This window comes from Amaranthus tricolor, chromosome 8 (genome assembly GCF_026212465.1).
Source record: "Amaranthus tricolor cultivar Red isolate AtriRed21 chromosome 8, ASM2621246v1, whole genome shotgun sequence".
NCBI classification, from domain to species: domain Eukaryota; kingdom Viridiplantae; phylum Streptophyta; class Magnoliopsida; order Caryophyllales; family Amaranthaceae; genus Amaranthus; species Amaranthus tricolor.
Genome location: NC_080054.1, coordinates 25182255 through 25205461, shown reverse-complemented (window position 1 = coordinate 25205461; position 23207 = coordinate 25182255). Strand labels below are relative to the sequence as shown.

The following is a 23207-nucleotide window of genomic DNA, read 5'->3' as shown; positions in this document are numbered from 1 at the left end:
GAATCCATGGGGGTACCGTTCACGATCAGGGAGTATTGGGTGGAAGTTCTACATGTCATGATTCTCTTGATGAACCGAGCCGGAAAGTTAAGAGCAAACATCATATCTTTCAGAAAATTCCAATTCAGCGTATCATACACTTTCTGCAAATCTATTTTGAGGAGGAAGCTAGGAGCACAGTTTTTCCTACCGTAGTGCTTCACCACATCTTGGCATAACAGAATATTGTGGAGGATGCTGCGTCCTTTGATGAACGCACCTTGGTTAGAGCTAATGATGGAGCCCAAGATATTGAGTCTGCTGCAGATAAGCTTAGAAATGCATTTGTAGATAACATTACAACAGGATATGGGACGGTAGTCTCCAGGGCCATTCGGGTTCTGAGACTTAGGGATCAAGGTGATAGCAGTGATGTTTCAGGCCTTGGGAAGAGTTCCAGTATTGAAGAAATCTTGGATTATTTTTACCACATCAGTGCCTACAACTGACCATGCTGCTTTGTAGAAGCTACTATTGAAGCCATCCAGGGGCTTTATCTTCTGGAATGCTCCACATTTTCTTCTTAATTTCATCCTCCGTAAAAGACAAGGTTAGAAGCTTTTGTTGGGCATCAATGAGAACTGGGCCTTGTTGGATGATACTCACGTTGATAAGCCGTCTATTTTCCATATCGGTGCAGAGGAGGTCCATGTAGTATTTCTAGAATATCTCACGGATTCTAGACTGATCACTGATGACCTCATCACCCATGTGGAGCACATTGATGGAATTTGATCTGACTCTGTACTTGATGGATTGGTGGAATAATTTGGTATTTTCATCACCCATAGTTAGCCAAGCAATTTTGGCCTTCTGACGAAGAGCAGAGTCTCTATCTTCCTTGGCTTTCTTACGGAGCTCTGCCATCTTACATTCAATATTTATAAGATGAATATTAGTAGGATTAGAATGTACCTGCTCCTGGGCTATAAAAAGGTTTCTTTCCGCTTGGAATACCGCTGCTTGTTCATCTCTTTTAAAATTCTGAGTACAATGACTTTGAACTTTCTTGAGTTTCGTGATGATTTGATTGCTTTTAGAACCTTAGATGGGGTTGTTCCAAATGTCCTAAAGTGCCTCGGTGAAATCCTCCCGTTTCCCCCAGTGTTTGAAAAATTTGAACAGCTTGGTCCTTCTTTGCTGCTTGAAGAAGTGGACTAGCATCAGAGTATGGTCAAAGTCCCCTTTTGGCAGAAACACAGCCTCTGACGTAGGAAAGGTGTACTCCCAGGCTTGGTTGCCTAGGACCCGATCAATTTTTCTTAAGACTCACGCGGTACCCTGTTGCTTGTTGGTCCATGTGAAGAATTTGCCTGTGCTTTTGAGGTCATGGATTTCACAAGCTTCCACACACCTCCTGAGGGGCTCTAGCTCGTGGGTGCGAGGTCTCTGGCCTATTCTTTCGTTAATGTTTGCGATACAGTTAAAATCACCCATGAGGAGCCACGGTCCATTGATGTGAGCTTTTAATGCCTCTAGCTGGGTGAAGAGATCTTCTCTTCCTTTCTTATCACTAGCGGCATAGACAAAAGAGCAGAGGAAGTTTTCACCAACTAGGGGGTTACTTCCACGTGTATAATCTGGCTACTACAATGTCTGATATCCACCTTAATTTCATCACTTTTCCAAGCTACAATGATATGTCCACCCATGTGCCATGTTAAGTTGTGAGTGAAACACCATGAAGGGCAAAGTCTTTGGTGAAGGGCACCAAGTCATTGTCGCTTTACCTTGGTTTCGAGGAGACTAAAGAGGGTAATATTATGGGTTGATATGAATCTCGCCACTTCGCTTTGTTTGCGTGCCTTGTTTAGCCTCCTCACGTTCCGTGTGAGGATGCTATTCATTATCATCAATAGGGTGAACCCCCAGTGCTTTAATAGGAAGTTTCATGGTAGTTGTTTCCTCTCTAGTATTATCTACAGTGTCCTTTTCAAGGGCAGCAAACAGGTTGGGGGAGGTTATCTCCTCATGGTGCTGGTGTCCTCTAGGGCTTCTTGGTCGGGGAGAGGACTTGGTAGCAGTTTGGTCAACCAGGGTAGAAGGAGCAGATTGTTCCTTAGCAACATTGGCCTCTGTTCCTTTGTTTTCTTGGATTGATGGCTTCTGTTTTACAACATACATTTTCCTTACCACCATTTGGAATCCATCTTTGTCCTTCCTTGGCCTTTTATCATTTGTGGCCTTATTCTTGTTGGGTTCGCTACTGCACTCCTGGTCGTTATGACCCATTTTGTGGCATTTGGTGCAGAGGATCGACTTCCACTCATATACCACTTGTTGTGTTACCAGTTTATCATGAACATTGGTGAAGTGGATTTCCTCCGGGAATTCATCATTGATGTTCATATCAACTAGGATACGGGCAAACCTCAACCTAGCTTTTTGTTGTGTGGCGCTATCCAGTTTGATGACATTACCCACTAAACCTGCAATCTTCTTAAGGCTACATTCACTTCTGTATTCTATTTTCAATTTAGGCAACTGGATCCATACAGGCATGGAAGATAAGCAGCTCTTTTCGATTGACATTTCAGGTTTCCATGGTTTAATCACGAAAGGTTTATTGTCAAATAGTACTCCATTAGACTCATAAGCCTTATCTCTAGATTTAGCGGATTTCATTCTAACCATAAAAACCCCCTTATCCACCATACCTACTGTATCAATATCAAGATCTTTCCAAATGTGTCTAACAAAACCATCTATGACATGTAACGGGGGGTTGGCTCCAATCACAAAACACACCACAGCAGATTCCCAATATTTAATTTGATCTTTAATGTCGGATAGGTTAAGAGAAGAGAAATTGTATGAGCAAATAATTAGAATAGCCATATGGGGCTACTTATATTGTAATTTCTGCTATGAAAGTGTTTATACATTTTTAATTTTATAAAAGAATAATTACATTACAAAAAATCAGACAATATTTTTAGTTGATTGATTTTTATTGCACTATATTTGGTAGCTAAGATAGTCTGATTGCCTACACACTGCTTGAAGTTGGCTAATTTTTTTGCATTAATTTATTTGTTTCTATAATTGTCATCTAGTTCAATATTTTTGACATTTTTCCTAAAATTCAAAATTATAATTATGTTAGTCTAACAATGAAAATGACTAATTTTAATGATCAATTAAATGAATTTATGTCATTTCAGTTTTTAACAACTATTGTTGGAAAAAAGGGCAATTATGTACTATCTAGTAATTTAATATATGAATGTAATTTATTTTGCAGTATTTTTAACCAGTGTAATTCCAACATTTAATCTATTTTTCAGTATAATTTTCTAAACTGTATATTTATATATAACAGTGTAATTGAAATAATTGTGATTTATTGCATCCATTAATGTATAAATTTTTCCAAAAATGTAAATGTGTAAATATGGTAAGTCAAAAATGCAAATCAGTTAAATTCCATTAATATTATCCAATGAAAAAAAGACAAATGACATGCTCACAATCAAATTGTCTTTTGCTATTATGCAATAAAATTAATAGAATGTATGATGCTGCTTAATTTTTGAAACATTTAAGACAATAGATTAGAAAATATACATACTCTCTCTATTCCTTTTTGTTTTTCCACTTTAAGTTCGTCCACTTTAAGAAAGAAAATTTTAAATTAGATTATTGAAGTATATATTGAAGATAACATACATTCATATGAGATCTGGTTAGATTAATTTGTATTGATGTAAAATTTTTTAATATATAATTTTTATAATTTTTTTATGATGCATATTTAGAGATATTAAAACTTAAAATTTGCTAAAAAATGCGTACAAAAGGTAAAGTGGATAAATAAAAAAGAATGTAATAATTTATAGTTTATACTTCTATTTGAATTTGTTTATATTAGTAATATACACTTATTTTTCTATTAATTGATTACTAAAATTATTAGTAATACTTATTTTTGTCTCAATAAGGTTATGACTATCTCTTTGTATGCTACTTATTTTTTGTGGGAAAAGCTTATCTTTTATGTTTAAACTTTATAAAATGTATTTTTTGATATTATTATGCTATTGTATATGTTTTTTAAGTGTATTATTAATATTTGACATATTAGATATAAAACAATTTAACAATTATTTTTATCACAAAAAATTAGAAAGTCCATATTTAGATATTTAAATGTTTTTTTTGAAAATTTATCTGTAGATTTTTTTCGAGTCAAAGGACCTGCACTATCTTTTATGTGTATGAGTTGCCGTTTTTATTTCTTCCATGGTCCCTGATCATAGTTCCTACAAGCGAGATGTGTATGAGTTGCCAGATCCTGATCATATTTCATATAAGCAGGATACACTGAGTATGATGATGATGATGGAGTGTCATGTGTGGTAGGTACTATTAAGCCGTGACAATTCGTCACATAATCTCACTGTGGCCCACTAGTGTGGACACGGGACACCCGTGGGTTCGGGCCCACAAATTCATGGGTCAAGAGCGTTGACTTGCACATACACTTGGTGAGGTTTATTGTTTCTCATGACAGTAGGAAGATTAGCTCACCCAATATATATACAGGTCAACAATTCACTATTTTATCAATGTGGAATCTTATCTCACATGTGAAATATTTCCAACGAGTGCTAGCGGATTTCCATTTATTAAAAAAATTACAAATAATACTCTCAACTTATTCAGAGGCAAAATCATTTACTCTCACGAATTTCTAAAAAGAAAAGTTCTTTTTAAAACTTTGCAAATCACTGTTGAAATTTAATTTCTAGTATACTTCACCATCAATTCAATCATTTAAACTATTTCTGAGTGTAAATTTTGAATAATTCTCTCTTTATATCGTCCATTAAACTTATTTCATTTCACATCCCTAGCACAAGAAGTGGGATATATAAAAAAAACTCATTATTTAAAGAAAAGTAGTAAGTTTTCGATATATCTCTTCTTTAAATTTCAAATTTTAAATTTCAAATTTTACCATAGATGTCAATTTTGCTAATACAATTAATAATACTAAACTTATTTCTATTTTAAAAGTATATCAGATCAAAAGACCCCTTGAAGGAGACTGTATTAAATAACGGTGTGATAGAAAAAATGTTTCAGTGTTAGGTCTCTTTTATAATAATTGTGATTTTTTCTATACAGAATTTTGTTTGATTAAAATTGTTATATTTGATCGAATATCGATCAATTGTTATTATGTTGCAAATGTCGTATGAAATTTTTATCAATAAATTATTAGGTTCGTTTCAAAAAAAATCAAATTTTCATTATTGCAATAAAATCAACGGATATTTCATGATATACCACTGAGTTTCTTCGAAATTCGCCATATACCACACGAAATGTTTTAATTCACCATATACCATTGAGTTTTCGTCCGTTAGCACAAAATACCATTAATAACAAATGTCGTCAGTGTGCCGTTTATGGTAAGTTAAAATAAGAGATTGGTGATGATTTTTTTTTCATCAACATGGAGAGTCACAATCTTAAAAAAACAACACAATTACTCATTTAATCATTTCTACTCATTTTATCTAATACAGCCAAAACCTTAACTTTCTTTCTCTAAATCTTCCATGGAAAGACCTTACTCTCTCACTAGACCTCCTTTTTCCAAACCTAAACCTCCACCATTTTCATCCTCATCATCTTCTTCCTTCCACAACAATGGCGGATTATTTTCCACCTCTTCATACGACGACGTTTTTGGTGGTCCTCCAAAATTCGCTTTGGCTTCTTGTTTAGCTCCTCGAGATGAAGATTACTCTGAAATTTTTGGAGGTTTCAGGTTGTCTTCTTCCTTTTCGTCCACCTCGTATGCTTCTTCCTCCATTCCTGTCCTTGATCTTCCTGTTGTTCCCGACGATCTTCATACTGCTGCTGCATTCGTTGATTACTCTGACGTTTTCGGAGGTTTTAATGATGTTGATTTCGCTGTTTCTTTTGATGAACTCTTTCGTCCTTGTGATGACTCCTTTTGCGACAATGATGGCGATGGCGATGGCGATGACTTCTCTGATGAAGCTTGGTATATTTTTCTTCCCTTTTGGATAGGAAATAGGAAATAGGAAATAATGATTATTGTGTTTCTTTAGAAGTTTGTTGGATTGGGCATTGGGGGATATGATGGATAGGTGAGATGGACACATCTAAACCCTCAATTTAGATGGACACACCTAACAATGGTGTCAGTTGAATGCGTAAGGGCATATTGGTAATTTACCACAAACGACACACTGACTGCAGTTGTCATTAATGGTATTTTGTGCTAACGGACGAAAACTCAATGGTATATGGTGAATTAAAACATTTCGTGTGGTATATGGTGAATTTTAAAGAAACTCAGTGGTATATCATGAAATACCCATAAAATCAATGAAGAAAATCTCAAATTCATCAATAAAATTCGTTACATTGTATGTTATCTTGGTGCATAATTGTGTATTTATAGTAGTGTTTGAGATTTTATTATATAAATATAAATATACATAAATTTGTTCATGACAATAAGTAATTACCATAATTTTTCTATACAAGAAAATAAAACAAGGTGTTAAAATAAATATATAGATGATTAATTTAATAAGATTAAATATTAGTTTGTTGCTCTCTTTCTTGATCTTTCTTAAGCATTCTATTATGAAAAACTTTTCTTGAAACCTTAACTGAGATGAGAGCCAAGAAAGTAGCAGAAGGAACAAAGAGAACATCAGGGACTACTTTTATTAGCTTAAGTGCTGGGACCCGCTCTCCTGCTTTCTTGGCTACCATGGCTGCTGGTGGCGTCACTATGCCTGTTATCAATGTTGATTTGTGTGGCTCATTTAGTTTTACCTTTTCTTTTATAAAGTCTACAAATATTTTCTTCCTTTTTGCTTCATCTGTGCTTTCCTTCCATTTATCAAAACATTCCTGCTTTGCAAGTAATAATTGTCACAATTAATAACACCCGGGGCCTCAGCAATCATTATTGGCTTTAGTTAAGTTGGTTTTTTTTGATATAGTATCAGAGTCAGCGTAACAAGAGGTAACGGACTCGAATCTTAATCATCTATAATTTAAAGTGGAATATTCCACGCTAGGTATGAAGTAGGTCTGTTTGACATCTACATTACTAGCCCAACAAATTCTCGTATGAGAAAGAGTGTTAAATAAAAATTTAAATAATTTCTTAAATATAAAAAAAATTAGTTTAAATCATCATGATATTAATTTGTTATTTGTTAATTATAATAAATATAGACAACATAATATTTGATACCTTAGAGAAATTAAACGTTTTCTTAAGCATGTAATATCGAGTATTATAGTAATGACAATTTAATCTTTTGAATATATACTTCTATGTGTATTTTTGGATAAATAATATAATATATAATATCTTAATTTTTTAAACTCATGAGTGCTTTTACGTAATTTTGATGACATAAGGGAAGATATTTCATATATGATAATTTCAATAGATGTAGTAGTGTAGGAAAATTTTATTAATTGAGTAATTAAATGAAATTTATGTATGGCAATTGAGAATTTTTACACCTTTTGAAGGTATAAATTATTTAATATGACATTATATATAGCGTGACAACATTCAACATTTTTTTTATATGAAAAATACATTTTTTTTGATTTGATACACTTATCATACAATATAATAAAGGAAATGATTTTCCTACAATAATTCCACCTATTGATTAATCATGAATAATCCCAACTTTAGGAGGTATTTGCCTAGAATAAACTTGGGGAATCTGATGACCTGCTATAGTAGGTAATTCACCAAAAAAATAAGCTGAAGATTAATTTAAAATTAGAGAAAAATTTTAAAAATTTACATAAAAAATTCTAAATAATAAAAAAATCATAAATTTTTTTGAACATTTTTTTAACACTTTTTTTTTGACATTTTATCTTAATTTAACTTTTTTTAAAAAAAATAAAACTTGCTATAGCAAGTCATCCGGTCACTGGGTTTACCCTAGGAAAATACCCCTCAAAGTTGGGATTATAGTAGGTAATTCACCAAAAAAATTAAACTGAAGATTAATTTAAAATTAGAGAAAAATTTTACATAAAAAATTCTAAATAATAAAAAAATCATAATTTTTTTGAACATTTTTTGAACATTTTATCTTCATTTAACTTTTTTTTTAAAAAATAAAACTTGCTATAGCGAGTCATCCGGTCACTAGGTTTACTCTAAGAAAATATCCCTTAAAGTTGAGATTATTCATGGTTAATCAATATTTGAGATTATTGTAGGAAAATCATAAATTAGTTGGATTATGCTAGGTGATTTTTCCTATCATAAAAGAGTTGGAAAAATCACGAATGACAAACTCTTAAAATTTTGCCAAATAAATTTATTTAATAGGTTAGAATTGATTACTTGGCACTTTATTTTCTAAATTAACATGATATTTTTCCTTATCTTATTAGCTGATATTAATAAAAATATGCAAGTCAAGCTTTTATATTCTTCCATAACTTTCTTACCTTATTAGCTGATATTTTTCCTTTTATATTCTTATATTATTTTTATATTATTCCTTCAAATCATTTAATTGATTAAAATTCTTGTATGGTATATATCTAAATATGAAATTTATTATACTAATTGAATTTAGTGATGTATTTGACTATTAAAGCCTAATCAATTAGACGGAAAAATTTCAACCATAGCTTGTGTATTTTTGATGACATAAGGCAAAATATTTCATAAATGATATTATAAATAGATGTAGTAGTGTAGAAAAATTTTGTTAATTGAGTAATTAAATGAAATTTATGTATGGCGATTGAGAATTTTAACACCTTTTGAAGATATAAATTATTTAATATGACATTATATATATTGTGACAACATTCAACATTTCTTTTTTATATGAAAAACACATATTTTTTTGATTTGAATCACTTATCATACAATATAATAAAAGAGTTGGAAAATGGCAAATGACAAACTCTTAAAACTTTGCCAAATGAATTAATTTCATAGGTTAGTATATTCTTATATTATTTTTATAATATTCCTTAAAATTATTTAATTGATTGATATTCGGTTATGGTATATGTCTAAATATGAAATTTATTCTATTACTTGAAATTAATGATGCAATTGAGTATTATAGCTTTGATCATTTAGGTGGGAAAATTTTCAATCATAATTTGATACGTGTCAGTAAGATACTCTTTTAGTTTCTCTTTTAGCATATTAGTATAGATAGATGTGGGATGTATCGATCTTAAAGATGAAATTGTTGGGTTATTCCCTCCCACTTGGAGGAAGGCCCAATTAATATATTTAATTATGGGCTTAATAATAATGGGCTAATAATAATAATATTATTTATTAATAATAAAAAAAAAGGAAGTAATATATATGTGAATTGTGAAACACATATTCACGCATAAAAACCAGTGACGGCAGAGAAGAGAGAGGAGTATCACGTGTGATTTTCGGCGATCCGATCAAAGACCATTCGTACTCCGATTTTCGTCAAATTTTGACACGTTGTTCCTGCCTACCCAATCTACATATTCAACGGTTGGATTTTCATTTGGTGCATTGTAAGTGGGTAATTTGTATTTTGCCCTAATTTTACCCTAATTGTTGTTTTACCACTTTTGAGTGATGTTTTAGGGTTGTTTGGTGTTTGTATTACCTCTAGTATTGTCTAGAGAGGATTTTGGTTGTACCCATTAATTTTATTGGTGATTAGTGGAAGAGTGTGGTACCACTTACGGTCCCGTGGTTTTTTCCCGCATTGGGTTTTCCACGTAAATATCGTGTGTGCTTTACTTTCCGCATTTTTACTTTATTGCGCTTGATCGTGGGATTATTATTATTTGTTTGATTGGATTGGTTATTTTTGCTCATCTAACAACACAAAGGGAGAAAGTGTGTGTATTATATCGCCACTTTTCTCAACATAGTGGTATCAGAGCTTGGTTTATATTTTCTTGGGTAATACTCCTGTGTTGGTTTATGATGGATGATAAATCTAGTATGCACGGTATGATTTATTTGGACTCTACCAACTACGCTGTGTGGAAAACTAAGATGGAAGATATTCTTTATGTGAATGATTTGTATGAACCAATCTTAAATGAGTCTATGCCCACTAATCAAGATGAAAGTAAATGGAAAATTTTGAATCGGAAAGCGGTAGGAACCATTAGACAATTTGTTGATGTTAGTGTGCTCCAACATATTTCCAATGACACGAATGCGTATGAATTGTGGATGAAACTTGAGGCTATGTATGAGAGGAAGAACGCCTTAAGTAAAGCGTCATTGATGAGAAAATTGGTAAAGTTAGAATTTCACGATGGTAATAGCATGGTAGTACATTTGAATGATTTTCAAGGTTTGATTAATCAATTGTTTGCAGTGAAAATGTCCTTAGATGATGAGTTGCAGGCACTATTACTACTTTCCTCATTGCCGGATAGTTGGGACACACTATTTGTATCAGTTAGCAATTCTGCTCCTGATGGTAAGTTGACAATGGAGAGTGTCAAAGCTAGTCTGCTGAATGAAGAGACTAGGAGAAAGGAGATGGGTTCCTCCAATCATTTTGAAGCTCATTATGTTGCACAAGAGTCTAATAGGGGAAGAAGCAAAAATCGACCTTCTCGAGGTAGAGACAATTCCAGAGACAAGTCTAAATCCAAGGGTAGAATTATTTGTCATTACTGCGACAAGTCGGGACATATTAAGAGGTTCTGCAGAAAGATGAAAAGAGACAAGTCAAAAGATAGAAAGGGTGATTCATCTGAGTCGAAGTCTGAAGAGAAAAATACTACAGCTCTAGCAATCAGTGATGATGATTTGCTCTTCATTGGTGATAAAGAGTGTTTGAATGTAGCTGGTGATGACTGCAATTGGGTGATTGATTCGGGTGCTTCGTATCATCTTACTTCGCATCAAGACTATTTCTCGTCCTACACTAGTGGTGATTTTGGTAGTGTTAGAATGGGGAATGATGGGTCATCCAGGGTTGTCGGCAAAGGCACTATTTACTTGGAAAGTTCCACCGGTTGTAAGCTGATTTTGAGAAATGTTAGACACGTTCCTGATATCAGATTGAATCTCATTTCTATAGGTAGACTTGATGAAGAGGGTTACTTCAGCCACTTCAATGATGGTAAGTGAAAGCTCTGCAAGGGGAATCTTATAGCAGCCCGAGGTAAGAAGCAAGGTTCTCTTTATATGATGCAAGCGAAGGTTTGCGCGGATGAGGTAAATGTTGCAGATGAATGTTCTAGTGAGTTATGGCATAATAGACTTGGCCATATGAGTGAGAAAGGTATGCAGATGCTCTCTAAGAAGCAATATCTCCTTGATGTCTCAGGTATGTCTCTTAGATCCTGTGTTGATTGTTTAGCTGGTAAACAACATAGGGTTGCTTTTCATTTTCGCCCCCCATCTAGGAGAAAGTATCTTCTTGATCTTGTCCACACTGATGTATGTTCTATGGATGCTAAATCCCATAGTGGTGCTCTTTACTTTGTTTCTTTTATTGATGATTATTCTCGAAAAGTGTGGGTTACTGTGTTGAAAACCAAGGATCAGGTACTTTCTGCTTTCAAGGAGTTTCAGGCTAGAGTTGAGCGAGAAACTGGTAGAAAGCTCAAGGTCGTGAGAGCTGATAATGGTGGTGAGTACAGAGGCCCATTTGAAAGCTACTGCAAGGGTCAAGGCATCAAGCTTGAGAAAACAGTTCCAAAGACACCTCAATTGAACGGAGTTGCAGAGAGGATGAACAGAACAATTGAAGAAAGAATCCGATGTATGCTCTCTCATGCAAAGTTTTCCAAGTCTTTCTGGGCAGAGGCATTGGTTACAGCTGTGTGCTTGATTAACCTTTCACCTTCAAATCCTCTTGATGGTGATGTTCCTCAGAAAGTTTGGACCGGTAAAGATGTCTCCTACAAGCACTTGAGGGTATTTGGATGTCGTGCTTTTGTTCACATTCCTAGAGATGAGAGATCCAAGTTAGATAAGAAGACAAAGCAATGTATATTTTTGGGGTACTCTGAAGATGCTCTTGGGTACAAGTTATGGGATTCAGTAGATAGGAAAGTTCTCAGAAGTAGAGATGTTGTGTTCTTTGAAGATCAGACTATTGAAGATATTGAAAAGCCAAAGCAACAAACATCCTCTCATACTCCAATCAATTTTGATCCAGTCTTACCGCAGATGACTCCTAGAGTTGAAGGGGGAGATATTCAGGATGATGATGACAATATTGGTGAAGATGGTCATGATGATCAACCTGAAGTTGAGCCTCCAGTTGTTGAACCGCAACCACAGCCTGATGATGTGAGAAGATCTACTAAAGGACCACGTCCTTCCATGAGGTATCCTACTACAGAGTTTGTGTTACTAACTGATGGGGGAGAGCCAGAAGACTTTCAGGAGGCTATGTCACATGAGAAAAGTAAGGAGTGGTATAATGCCATGCAAGATGAGATGAATTCCTTGCATGAGAATCACACTTATGATCTGTAAAGTTGCCTAACGGCAAACGAGCACTCAAGAATAAATGGGTGTTTAAGTTGAAGCACGGAGAAGATGGTCAACCACCTAGGTTCAAGGCTAGGATTGTTGTGCGAGGCTATGAATAGAAGAAGGGGATTGATTTTGATGAAATTTTCTCTCCAGTGGTGAAGATGTCTTCAATCAGAGTTGTACTTAGTTTGGCTGCCAGCATGAATTTGGAGATTGAGCAACTTGATGTGAAGACTGCTTTCCTCCATGGTGACCTAAAGGAGGAAATTTACATGGAGCAACCTGAAGGCTTCGAGGTCAAGGGAAAGGAGAAACTTGTGTGTCGCTTAAAGAAGAGTTTGTATGGTCTCAAGCAAGCGCCTCGGAAATGGTACAAGAAATTTGAGTCATTCATGGTTGATAATGACTTCCACAAGACATATGCTGATCATTGCGTGTTTGTGAAGAATTTTGCTGAAGGTGATTTTCTCATTCTCTTGTTATATGTTGATGATATGTTGATTGTTGGTCGTGATTCCAATAAGATTGTTGACTTAAAGGCTAGTTTGAGCAAGTCCTTTGCTATGAAGGACCTTGGCCCTGCAAAACAAATTTTAGGCATGCGTATTTCTCGTGATAGGAAAAATAAGAAATTGTGGATATCACAAGAGAAATACATTGAAAAGGTGCTGAAAAGGTTCAATATGAACAATGCTAAGCCTGTGTGTTCTCCACTGCCAGTGCATATGAAATTGAGTTCCAAACAATGTCCTACAACAGATGAAGATAAGAAGAAGATGAAAAATGTGCCTTATTCATCCGCTGTAGGTAGTTTGATGTATACTATAGTATGTACTAGGCCTGATATAGCTCATGCTGTTGGGGTAGTTAGCAAGTTTATGTCTAATCCTGGAAAGGAGCATTGGGCAGCAATTAAGTGGATTCTAAGGTATCTCAGGGGTACTTCTAGAGTAAGTTTGTGTTTTGGTCCTGGCGAACCTGTGTTGGATGGTTACACAGATGCTGATATGTCAGGTGATATTGATTCTAGTAAGTCTACTGCTGGTTATATGATGACGTTTGCAGGGGGAGCTGATTCTTGGCAATCTAAATTGCAAAAATGTGTTGCTCTATCGACTACTGAGTCAGAGTATGTGGCAGCTGTTGAAGCTGGTAAAGAGTTAGTGTAGATGAGGGACTTCCTTGAGGAGTTGGGTTTGGAGCAAGACGATTATTTGTTACATTGTGATTGTCAGAGTGCCATTCACCTAGCTAAGAATGCTACCTATCATGGTCGAACGAAACATATACGAAGGAGGTATCATTGGATTCGAGATCAGATAGAAGAAAAAATATTTGAGCTTGTGAAGATCAGTACTCATGAAAATGGATCGGATATGTTGACGAAGATCCTTCCAAGAGACAAGTTAGAGGTGTGCCGTTTGAAAGCGGGACTTGTCTTACCCCCCAAGTTGGAGTGAGGGGGAGATTTGTTGGGTTATTCCCTCCCACTTGGAGGAAGGCCCAATTAATATATTTAATTATGGGCTTAATAATAATGGGCTAATAATAATAATATTATTTATTAATAATAAAAAAAAAGAAGGAAATAATATATATGTGAATTGTGAAACACATATTCACGCATAAAAACCAGTGACGGCAGAGAAGAGAGAGGAGTATCGCGCGTGATTTTCGGCAATCCGATCAAAGACCATTCGTACTCTGATTTTCGTCAAATTTTGACACGTTGTTCTTGCCTACCCAATCTACATATTCAACGGTTAGATTGCCATTTGGTGCATTGTAAGTGGGTAATTTGTATTTTACCCTAATTTTACCCTAATTGTTGTTTTACCACTTTTGAGTGATGTTTTAGGGTTGTTTGGTGTTTGTATTACCTCTAGTATTGTCTAGAGAGGATTTTGGTTGTACCCATTAATTTATTGGTGATTAGTGGAAGAGTGTGGTACCACTTACGGTCCCGTGGTTTTTTCCCGCATTGGGTTTTCCACGTAAATATCGTGTGTGCTTTACTTTCCGCATTTTTACTTTATTGCGCTTGATCGTGGGATTATTATTATTTGTTTGATTGAATTGGTTATTTTTGCTCATCTAACAACACAAAAGGAAAAAGTATGTGTATTATATCGCCACTTTTTTCAACAGAAATAATAACAAATTCAATTGAAAGCAAGTATTATTTTTCGGTCTTTTTAGTGAAGGTGAACTCACTTACCTTTACTTCTGGTCGAGCAGGTACATCATAATGTTTACCCGGCAGTGCTGAGTTGAAAGTGCTATTAACAATCAGGTAAATAATGTTAATATTAATATGGGAATATAACAACTCTGTAAGCAAAGTGCGGAACAAAAATACACAATAAATTTTCAAATTCTATTAATTTTAAATCTTTTTTAGACATTGAGGCAAATAATTACATTAAACTAAACTAATACTTGATGCCTTTTAAATTAAAAGTCATATACACATGTCTAAAATCAGACAATATTATTAGAAATAGAAGGGTAAGTTTTGGTAGTATGTATATACTTGAATATATCAAGAAATGCTTGATGAAACTGTGGAAAGGTGTCGGTTTCCTTCTCAACGAAACTGCTGTAAAGTGATCCTGTAATTAAGTTCAACATCTGTGTTGTTGGTGACCCTGTCAAGAGTCATACCCTTTTCATTAAATATAAAGATAAAATTAATGCAACCATTTATGTCTAAAGAGCTCATCAAAACAGGCTCACCCTAATGCATTGGCTTTCACCCCATATTTCTCTGTTCGGGATAAATTTAACAGAGCATATAACTTATTTCATGATTTCAAGTTTCAAGTTTCAAGTTTCAACTACATAACTAGGCCAAAACGGTATAGCTTTCTAGGCTATGAATCTCTAAAATTTTACAATATATATATTCCTATATTCTCTTAGGACATAATAATTCGTTACATAATCACTCAGTCTGCCCATTTTTGTGGATTCATCCACAGGATACCCATGGGCTAAAGCCCACAAACTCATGGGCGATGAGTGTAACTTGCGTACGCACTTGATAAGATTTATTATTTTCAAAATTACATTGTATTAAAAAGATTACTCACCAAGCATTATATGCAAATCTACAACCCACTATTTTTATGACATAACGGATCTAAAAAAATGTTGAAAATACAAGGAAGTTGGAAAAGAAGCATACCATTTCCCATTAAGAAGCTAGTAGCTAGACCCATTTGAAATTTCAAAAAGCTAGAGGAAAGGATGAGTATGACAAAAACAAAAGAATGAAGTATTCATAATTCATATAATGTATATATAAATGGAAAATATAAAATGTTATAAGGAGATGCCCAATTCCAATCCCTATCTAGAATCTTCTAAGAGTAGTTCTAGTATCTGATTCCTGACGATACCTAACCTCTCTCTGATATAGAAGGCAGAATCAAGCAAAGAATTTTGCTGGGTATTTTTTAAATTCACTTTAGGTACTTCCAATTACAAGAAAACTTATCACAGAAAAGTGAACCTAAAGCAAACCATTGTATATTGGCATGGAGCAGGAAAAGGAAATTTCATATACCCTCAATTCAAGTAGAGATGTTGGCCTATATCACACCCACTCAACTAGTCCAAATAATTTTTTTATGTGAGGCGATGATAGAGTACATATTATATAGATGTTTGACAAATAGTGTTAATTATGGTTCTTGGTTGATTTAACTAGATGGAAGTATTAGTTAATAAGCCAACTATTTCAGCTAGCTTATAATTGCTATAAAAAAGTTTGACAAAAATATTTGTTAATTTGTTCGTTGTTTATTACAAAAAGTACGTCGAAAGTAATAAGTCAAAGTGGAAAAAGTACTACGAATAGTTTTTTGATTAGCTTAAAAGTCAATTGAAAAATATATTTTTAAGTTGTTTGACTAATAAAAAAAGCCAAAAGTCATAAAAAAGCTAATTGTCAATATATAGCGGACTTTTTTTAATCTACAATGCAAATTGAGGAAATAAAAAAGTCAGACAAAAATCAATTACAAGACTATACACAAAAATTAGTATCTATTTACTAATTGAAAAGAAACCCGATTCTCTTTTATGAAAACTTCATATTAGCTAGAATGCATCAAAATCTCAATCATATTCAGCAACCGCCAATAAATACCCACTCAAGAAAGGATGTGAAAAGTGAGCAAAAGACTTAGATTTTTTGGCTCTTGGGCTGTTCATATCCGCGGCCCAACTTAGCCCCAAAACTCTATCTTATATAGTTATAAGTGAGACGATCTCATCCATTTCCTCTTATGTAGGGTTTTTTTTTTTTTTTTTTTTTTTTTTTTTTTTTTTTTTTTGGTAAAATAGATTACTAGTCTCTAATTTTCCCTTGAAAGAAATACGGATATGAATTGTTCGTCATCTTTCCTCATTTATACCCTGCCTTTGAGTGGATATTGGGTATAATGATGATGATAATGATGATGAGACGATCTCACCGAAAACACTATCTTATACATTAGAATAAATACAAATTGTTATATGAGACAGTCTCACTAAGAAAAACATCTCATATATACATGGGTAAATAACCCATTTCATATATATTATAGGAATATAAACTCCGTGTTTGGGTTGTCTTACAGAGAGTCGGTTTCTCATAAATGTAACTCATAAACAAATATCTTATTTCAGTTGGATAGCAAGTATCATTTTTCAAGACTGTGGTTGATTCTCACCTAACCTTCTCTTTTACTCAACCTACTCGGTACTAAAAAAAGTGGGTGAATAAAAATCTCAAAATTAAGGAAAATTTAAATTTAAAATTCTCATTTTTACCCTCTCCAATAATAAAATCCTATCTTAATTAATAATTTTTTATTTAAAATATTTTTTTGGCTGTTTTTTTTATTGATCTTTGAGCTTATGTAGCTGCATCCAAACTTTACAATATTTAGAAATGACATTTTACTCAGGTGGTTAAAAATAGTTTTGATTGGCATGAAATTGTAGTTAATTTGTAATCAAATAAAATAAACATAAAAATTAATTAATACCATAGTAAAAGGTTAAATTTGATGATGATAAACCTTGATTTAGATAAATTTCTTTATTATTGTTAAGCTTGCGTTGAAATCAAAAATATATGTAAACGGGCAACCATGTTTTAAGTTAATTGGTAACTTTTAACTTAAAAGGTAATGTAACTCCCTTGTCTCTCTAGGGTTAGGGTTCTCTCTGGTCATGTACTAGCCGTCCTCTCCTTCAAGGAGTTTTTCCGGTTGTTTTCTACTGGTTTCTTCCTCTTTCCTCTCTTTCTTTCTTCTCTTCATGTCTTTTCTTTTCTTTTCTTGCTTTATGGAATCAAACACTACGATTCCTGATAGTCAAAATAATATGTTAGCGGTTTCGTTGACAAAACCTAATAATGATGGGACTTCCCTTCTGAAATGAATGTGGAGAATGAGACTCGGAGATTTAATTAGGGGCCCAACCAAAGTGCAGACAGTGACGAGGAAAATAGGGATGTAAATGAAGAATTGTGTGAATGGGTTGATGAAGGCAATGAAGAAGAAGATCATCGTATTTCTCTGGGTTTAATAGGGAAACTGTGGTCCGAACGTACCCTAAACCCAAATGCTTTCATGACCACTATCAAGAATGTGTGGGTCACGCAGCATGGAATAGACATCAACATGATTGGCAAACACCTATACCAAATTCAATTTTATCATTGGCGTGAGACAAGGAGAAAGTGCTGACAGGCCAACCATGGCATTTTGATAAAGTTTCCCTTCTCTTGACAGACATAGATGCGGCTCAAAAGCCTTCTGTTTTGCAGTTCTTTGCTCTACCTTTATGGGTAAGAACCTATAACATTCCTTTTAGGGGGCGTTACAATGAAAATTATGCTCGCATCTTGGGGGGACAAGATTGAGGAATATAGGGAGATGGATAAAACTGATAGCCTTGGTATGGAAAAATCCCTTCGTATTAGGGTTTGCTTGGATGTGCGTAAACTTCTGAAAAAAATGTTACAATTAAAGTTCGTGGGGGGGGGGGGGAGAGAATTTGTAACTGTCCTGTTAAGTATGAACAACTCCCTCTCATATGCTTTTATTGTGGAAAATTGGGTCATTGCACTAATGAATGCAAAGATGTTTTTGGGGATCAATCACCGACAAAACAGTATGGCACTTGGTTAAAAGCTTCACCATGAAAGCCTATGAAATCAGAGAATGCTAAAGAAGAGGCCGGTGAAAAGAAAAAATTGTGGTAGGAAGCTTTACTTCACCAAGAAGTTATCTCCTAAGGAAACCCTAGAGGTTCCTAATAACTGTATAACAATTGTGATTGGCAATGATAATGATGGGACAAATAAGGAGGCTCTGAAACCTAGATCGGATGAAAGTGAGACTAGAGAGCCCCTTTTCGAGAATAGAGGAGACAAGAATCAAGATGGGGACCATATTGTTAGGGGAGACGACAAAAAAAACTTTTGTTGAAGAACATATTGTTACATACCATAAAGACCCTCTTGATGATGTCAGCGGGAATGATAAAGATTCTCCCAGCAAAAAAATCCCGAAAGACACACAATAGGTCTCTCTCACAGGGAGAAGAGTTCAAAAATGGAAGAAACTTGCTCGGAAACGGTTTGCACATGACTTAGGTTCAGTTCACTTTCCTCCTGTGGGTGAAAAAAGATCGAAGGTAGTAGACACGTATGATGAGCACATGTTGGATGCTTATGACAGGGAAAACTTCAAGAAGAGAATTTTTCCCATGAAGGTTGATTTTGCTCAGCCTTAAGAATCTGAAAACGTGGCGAGCCCCACGAGATGGGCTCTCGGTTCTCAATGAAAGCTACTATTTTCTGGAATTGTCAAGGGTTAGGGAGCCCCTCGTCAATGAATGCGCTCCATTCTTTGGTGCGTAAATACTCTCCTGAGATCCTTTTTCTCAGTGAGATAAAAAGCAATAAAACAGAGATTCGAAGGATTCAAGACAAGCTGCGCTTTGATAAGAGTGTGTGCGTGGAGGCGAAGGGGAGAGCTGGTGGCTTAGCTTTATTTTGTATGGGTGACGCTGATGTCAAGGTCAAGGACATGGATGAATACTTTACTGATTTTCATGTCTGTGAAGAGGGTGGGAGGACTTGGAGAAGGTGCGAGGCGAGGACTTCTTTTTGAAATACATAATGTAAATTAGATATTGTAAATTAAATTGGAGTAATTTCGTAATGTTTTGTAAATAGTATTCACTTAATAATGTAAAAAGTTTTAAAATACTCTGTTATTCGTTTGCTGTGGCTATCGAGCCATAGGTCGGATTCAGCCTAGACTTCTATGAGTCTTTCGCTGTGCTTTGTAGACAGTATTATTATGCTGTTTACGCTGGTTTGGGCTGTTTTAATTGGTATTAAAGCATGGTTATTTCTGGAGTACTCGAATCCTCATATTTGAGTACAAAATTTTTGAAAAAATGAATTTCGAAAACCCGAGAGAGCGAGGTAGTCGAGTCTTAGGGTGTAACCTCTGAGAATTGGATGGTACTAATGTGAATATGTGTTATAAGTGTGATGTGTAACGTGCTTATGTGCTAAGGAAATCGTGAAGTTTCCTTACGTATTGTGAATCGCCTTTTAGTTAGAGTCATGTCGAAGGGCAAGGGTTAAGTCCGGATTATGAATTTGGGACTTTGAAGTTTGGTGAAAGGAGTTTTAAAGGGTATAAAGGTTAAGTTGGGAATTTTTCATTTGAATCTTGATTGGTGGTTCTAATTGATCTTATGTGAAATTTTTTGTGATTGTTTATGTCATGTATAAAAAAAATTGTTTTTAAAAGAGCTTAAAATTTCAACTTGAAATGTATATATTTGAGTAAAGTATTCTTGAAATTGTTTTGCAAAAGATATTATATATACGGATAACTGGCATAAGGAGTTGAGGACCAAGCTTATCGAGAATTGCGATGATGTTATGCAAGAATGATTCGATGCATACAGTTCAAAAGAAGCCTTTTGGAAATATTGAAAGTTATGAGTTAATTATGTGTAAAGATTGAAAATCAATCAAGGAATAAAGAATGTAGAAAAGGTATTTGTGACATGTTCAATTTAATGATATTTGGATGAGAATTTCAATTAAGGAAAATTGCGAGACATAAACAATGGTTTATATGAATAGGAATGTCGTAAAGTTAATATTGTGGTAACCCTATTGAGCGCTCTATACGTATTGAGGTAAATGTAAAGTTATGATGGAGAATATTCTAAATGATTTACAATGTTGAAAGGATAATTTTGAGAACTAAAAAGTTTGAATGGTTCAAATTATGTCAAGCCTTATTCATGGTTAATGTGAGTTGAAGTTCATAAGTTAAATAAGAATCAATTAAAAGTTATAGAAGTCTTGTATTACATGTATGGAGAAATTTGAAGTTAAATAATTGTACTTATGGAAAATGAATATTTGATTAGAAGCTAATTGTATTGAGGTGATCGACAAGCTGATGATTAAGGGAACAAAAGTGTTTGTTCAAACCGTGATTGGACAATACATTAAGGATAAAAAATGAATGGACTGAGTTTGTGTAAAATTGTATTAATGATGAACCAAATTGGTAGAAGTTAAGTATCGCATGAAATTGGATATCAAGAGTGTGGATGTTATTTGGGAAAGATGTGCATAAAACTTAAAATAATGAACGAATGTGGATGTAAATGTATAACGAGTTCAAGTTAAATGATCACGATTGATATAGTTATTAAAGGTTGAAGAACAAAAGTGATTAAGGTTGTAAAAGAAAAGTAAATGATTATGGTTCAAACCGAATAATTATGAAGAATGAAATGTGTTACTTAAGGTGATGATCCATAATTACTTGGGGAGTTGTAAGAATTGTTAAATCAATTTCTATTTTCATTGGGAATCACATGGTCAAATTAAGGATATTGAAGAATCGAATGGTACAAGTGCATGTAAAGTAAGTTAAAAAAATATATTGTATAGATAAATATTTTAAAAGTTAAAATAACGGTAGTTAACTTTTGGTTAAAACTATATTTGATTTTGTGTTTAAGTAAATTAGTTGAAACTGATTTAGTAAGTTAGTTTGACTTGAAAACATTTGATTTTGAAAATGAAATTTTAAATAGTCTCTTTTTTTTAGGGAAACTCTATCAAATTTTCTGTAGATTATAGAAATATCTTTGTTTAAAAGTTTAAAATGTTTGCTAACGTTATTTTGAGTCATGATTATCAGTTTGAGTTTGATCAATGCTTAGAGTTAGTGTGTTAAGCGTACAGAGAACTAAATTTAAGAAGTGGATGATGTATTTGTGTTCACATGGCTCGTATGGGGAAAATTAAATTTGGATTGTCGTATTAGATTTAGAATGTATTACATACAAGAAGCGTGCTTAATTGAATCGTGGATATGTGTTTCAAAGTATAATTATGAGTGGACATATAAGTTAGATCTTGATAAATTTATTAAGGATGATAGACACGAGTATGAGTTCGAATACGAAATAATATATCAGACTTTGATGGTGAATAAGAGACTTTGAAAATGAACTGAATTATAAATTAGTTAATGAGTAGAACACTAAATTGAAATTATAAAGTAAATTAGAATTAGAATACGAAGAATTGACAAACTAAGATTAAAATGTGACTGTAATCATAAGATGTTGGGCAATAAACTGAATATTGAACTTGACTAAGAAATTGATGTGATGAGCTTGGTTACGAAAATGGTCATGTGAGGTTGATTTTGAAGTTGACTATATTTTATGGGCTATGAAATTCAAGTTTTGAAGTTTGATTTAAATTTGAAAAATAATAAAGTTTTGCATTACATGAGTTTTGCGCATTTGAAATATATTTTGATTCGTGATTGAATCATAAACATTGTTTTTAGACATGGATTAACGCCGAGTGTTGAAGTAAACACATGAAGTTGAGTTTAGCTAATTGAAGTTTAGTCTAAGTTGGGGAGAGATCCCATTTAAGTTTAAAGTTGAGTTGAGTGTTGTCTTGATTTCGGGATAAAATCATTTTAAGTTGGGGAGAATGAAATAGCTCAAAAATTAGCCGCTATAATTAATTTAGTGTATCTGGGATTAGTATTTCTTAAGGGTGATATTTTATTGGGACTTAGTAAAATATTTTAATACATTTGGATATTAGTCGTAATTATTTTGGGACAAAAAGTAAGTTATACGATGAAGATTGAGTATAATCGAAAAGAGATAAAAATTTGGTAATATCATTTGATGACACACATGCAACGACGTTTGTGTCACATAATTAGGTGTTCAAGGACACTAATGCTTATCACTCTTCACCAATATCTGTCCCATATCATTCTATTATCAAAAAGAAAGTCACATATCATTCCATTATCAAAAATATAGTCATCATCTTTCTCATTTTATTCATTCAAAGAAAGACCAAAAAATAGAATCACTTTACACTTTCCTTTATTTTGAAATTTCATATACTTTGATTCAAATCTGAAGTTAGTGTATTTGTTTATCAATTGGGTTATTAGTTCAAGTATTGAAATTGGATTCATTAGGATTCTCTTTGAGTTCTAATTCATGTGGTAGTATTTGATTAGTGATTACAATTTGGGATTTTTATTCATGTTCAAAGTTGAGAGTAATGTTC

The 23207-nt window shown here is 33.7% G+C and overlaps 1 protein-coding gene across 1 annotated transcript; it reads right to left on the bottom strand.

The window, feature by feature from the left end:
- Window positions 1–6607: 6607 nt before the first annotated feature.
- LOC130821038 (uncharacterized) lies at window positions 6608–15826 on the bottom strand. The gene is made up of 4 exons (XM_057686639.1): window positions 15735–15826; window positions 15081–15195; window positions 14766–14826; window positions 6608–6942 (listed from the first exon to the last, which is right to left on the bottom strand). The coding sequence occupies exons 1-4, from the start codon at window positions 15766–15768 to the stop codon at window positions 6619–6621; spliced, it is 534 nt and encodes a 177-aa protein (XP_057542622.1). The 5' UTR covers window positions 15769–15826; the 3' UTR covers window positions 6608–6618.
- Between the last annotated feature and the right edge of the window lie 7381 nt (window positions 15827–23207).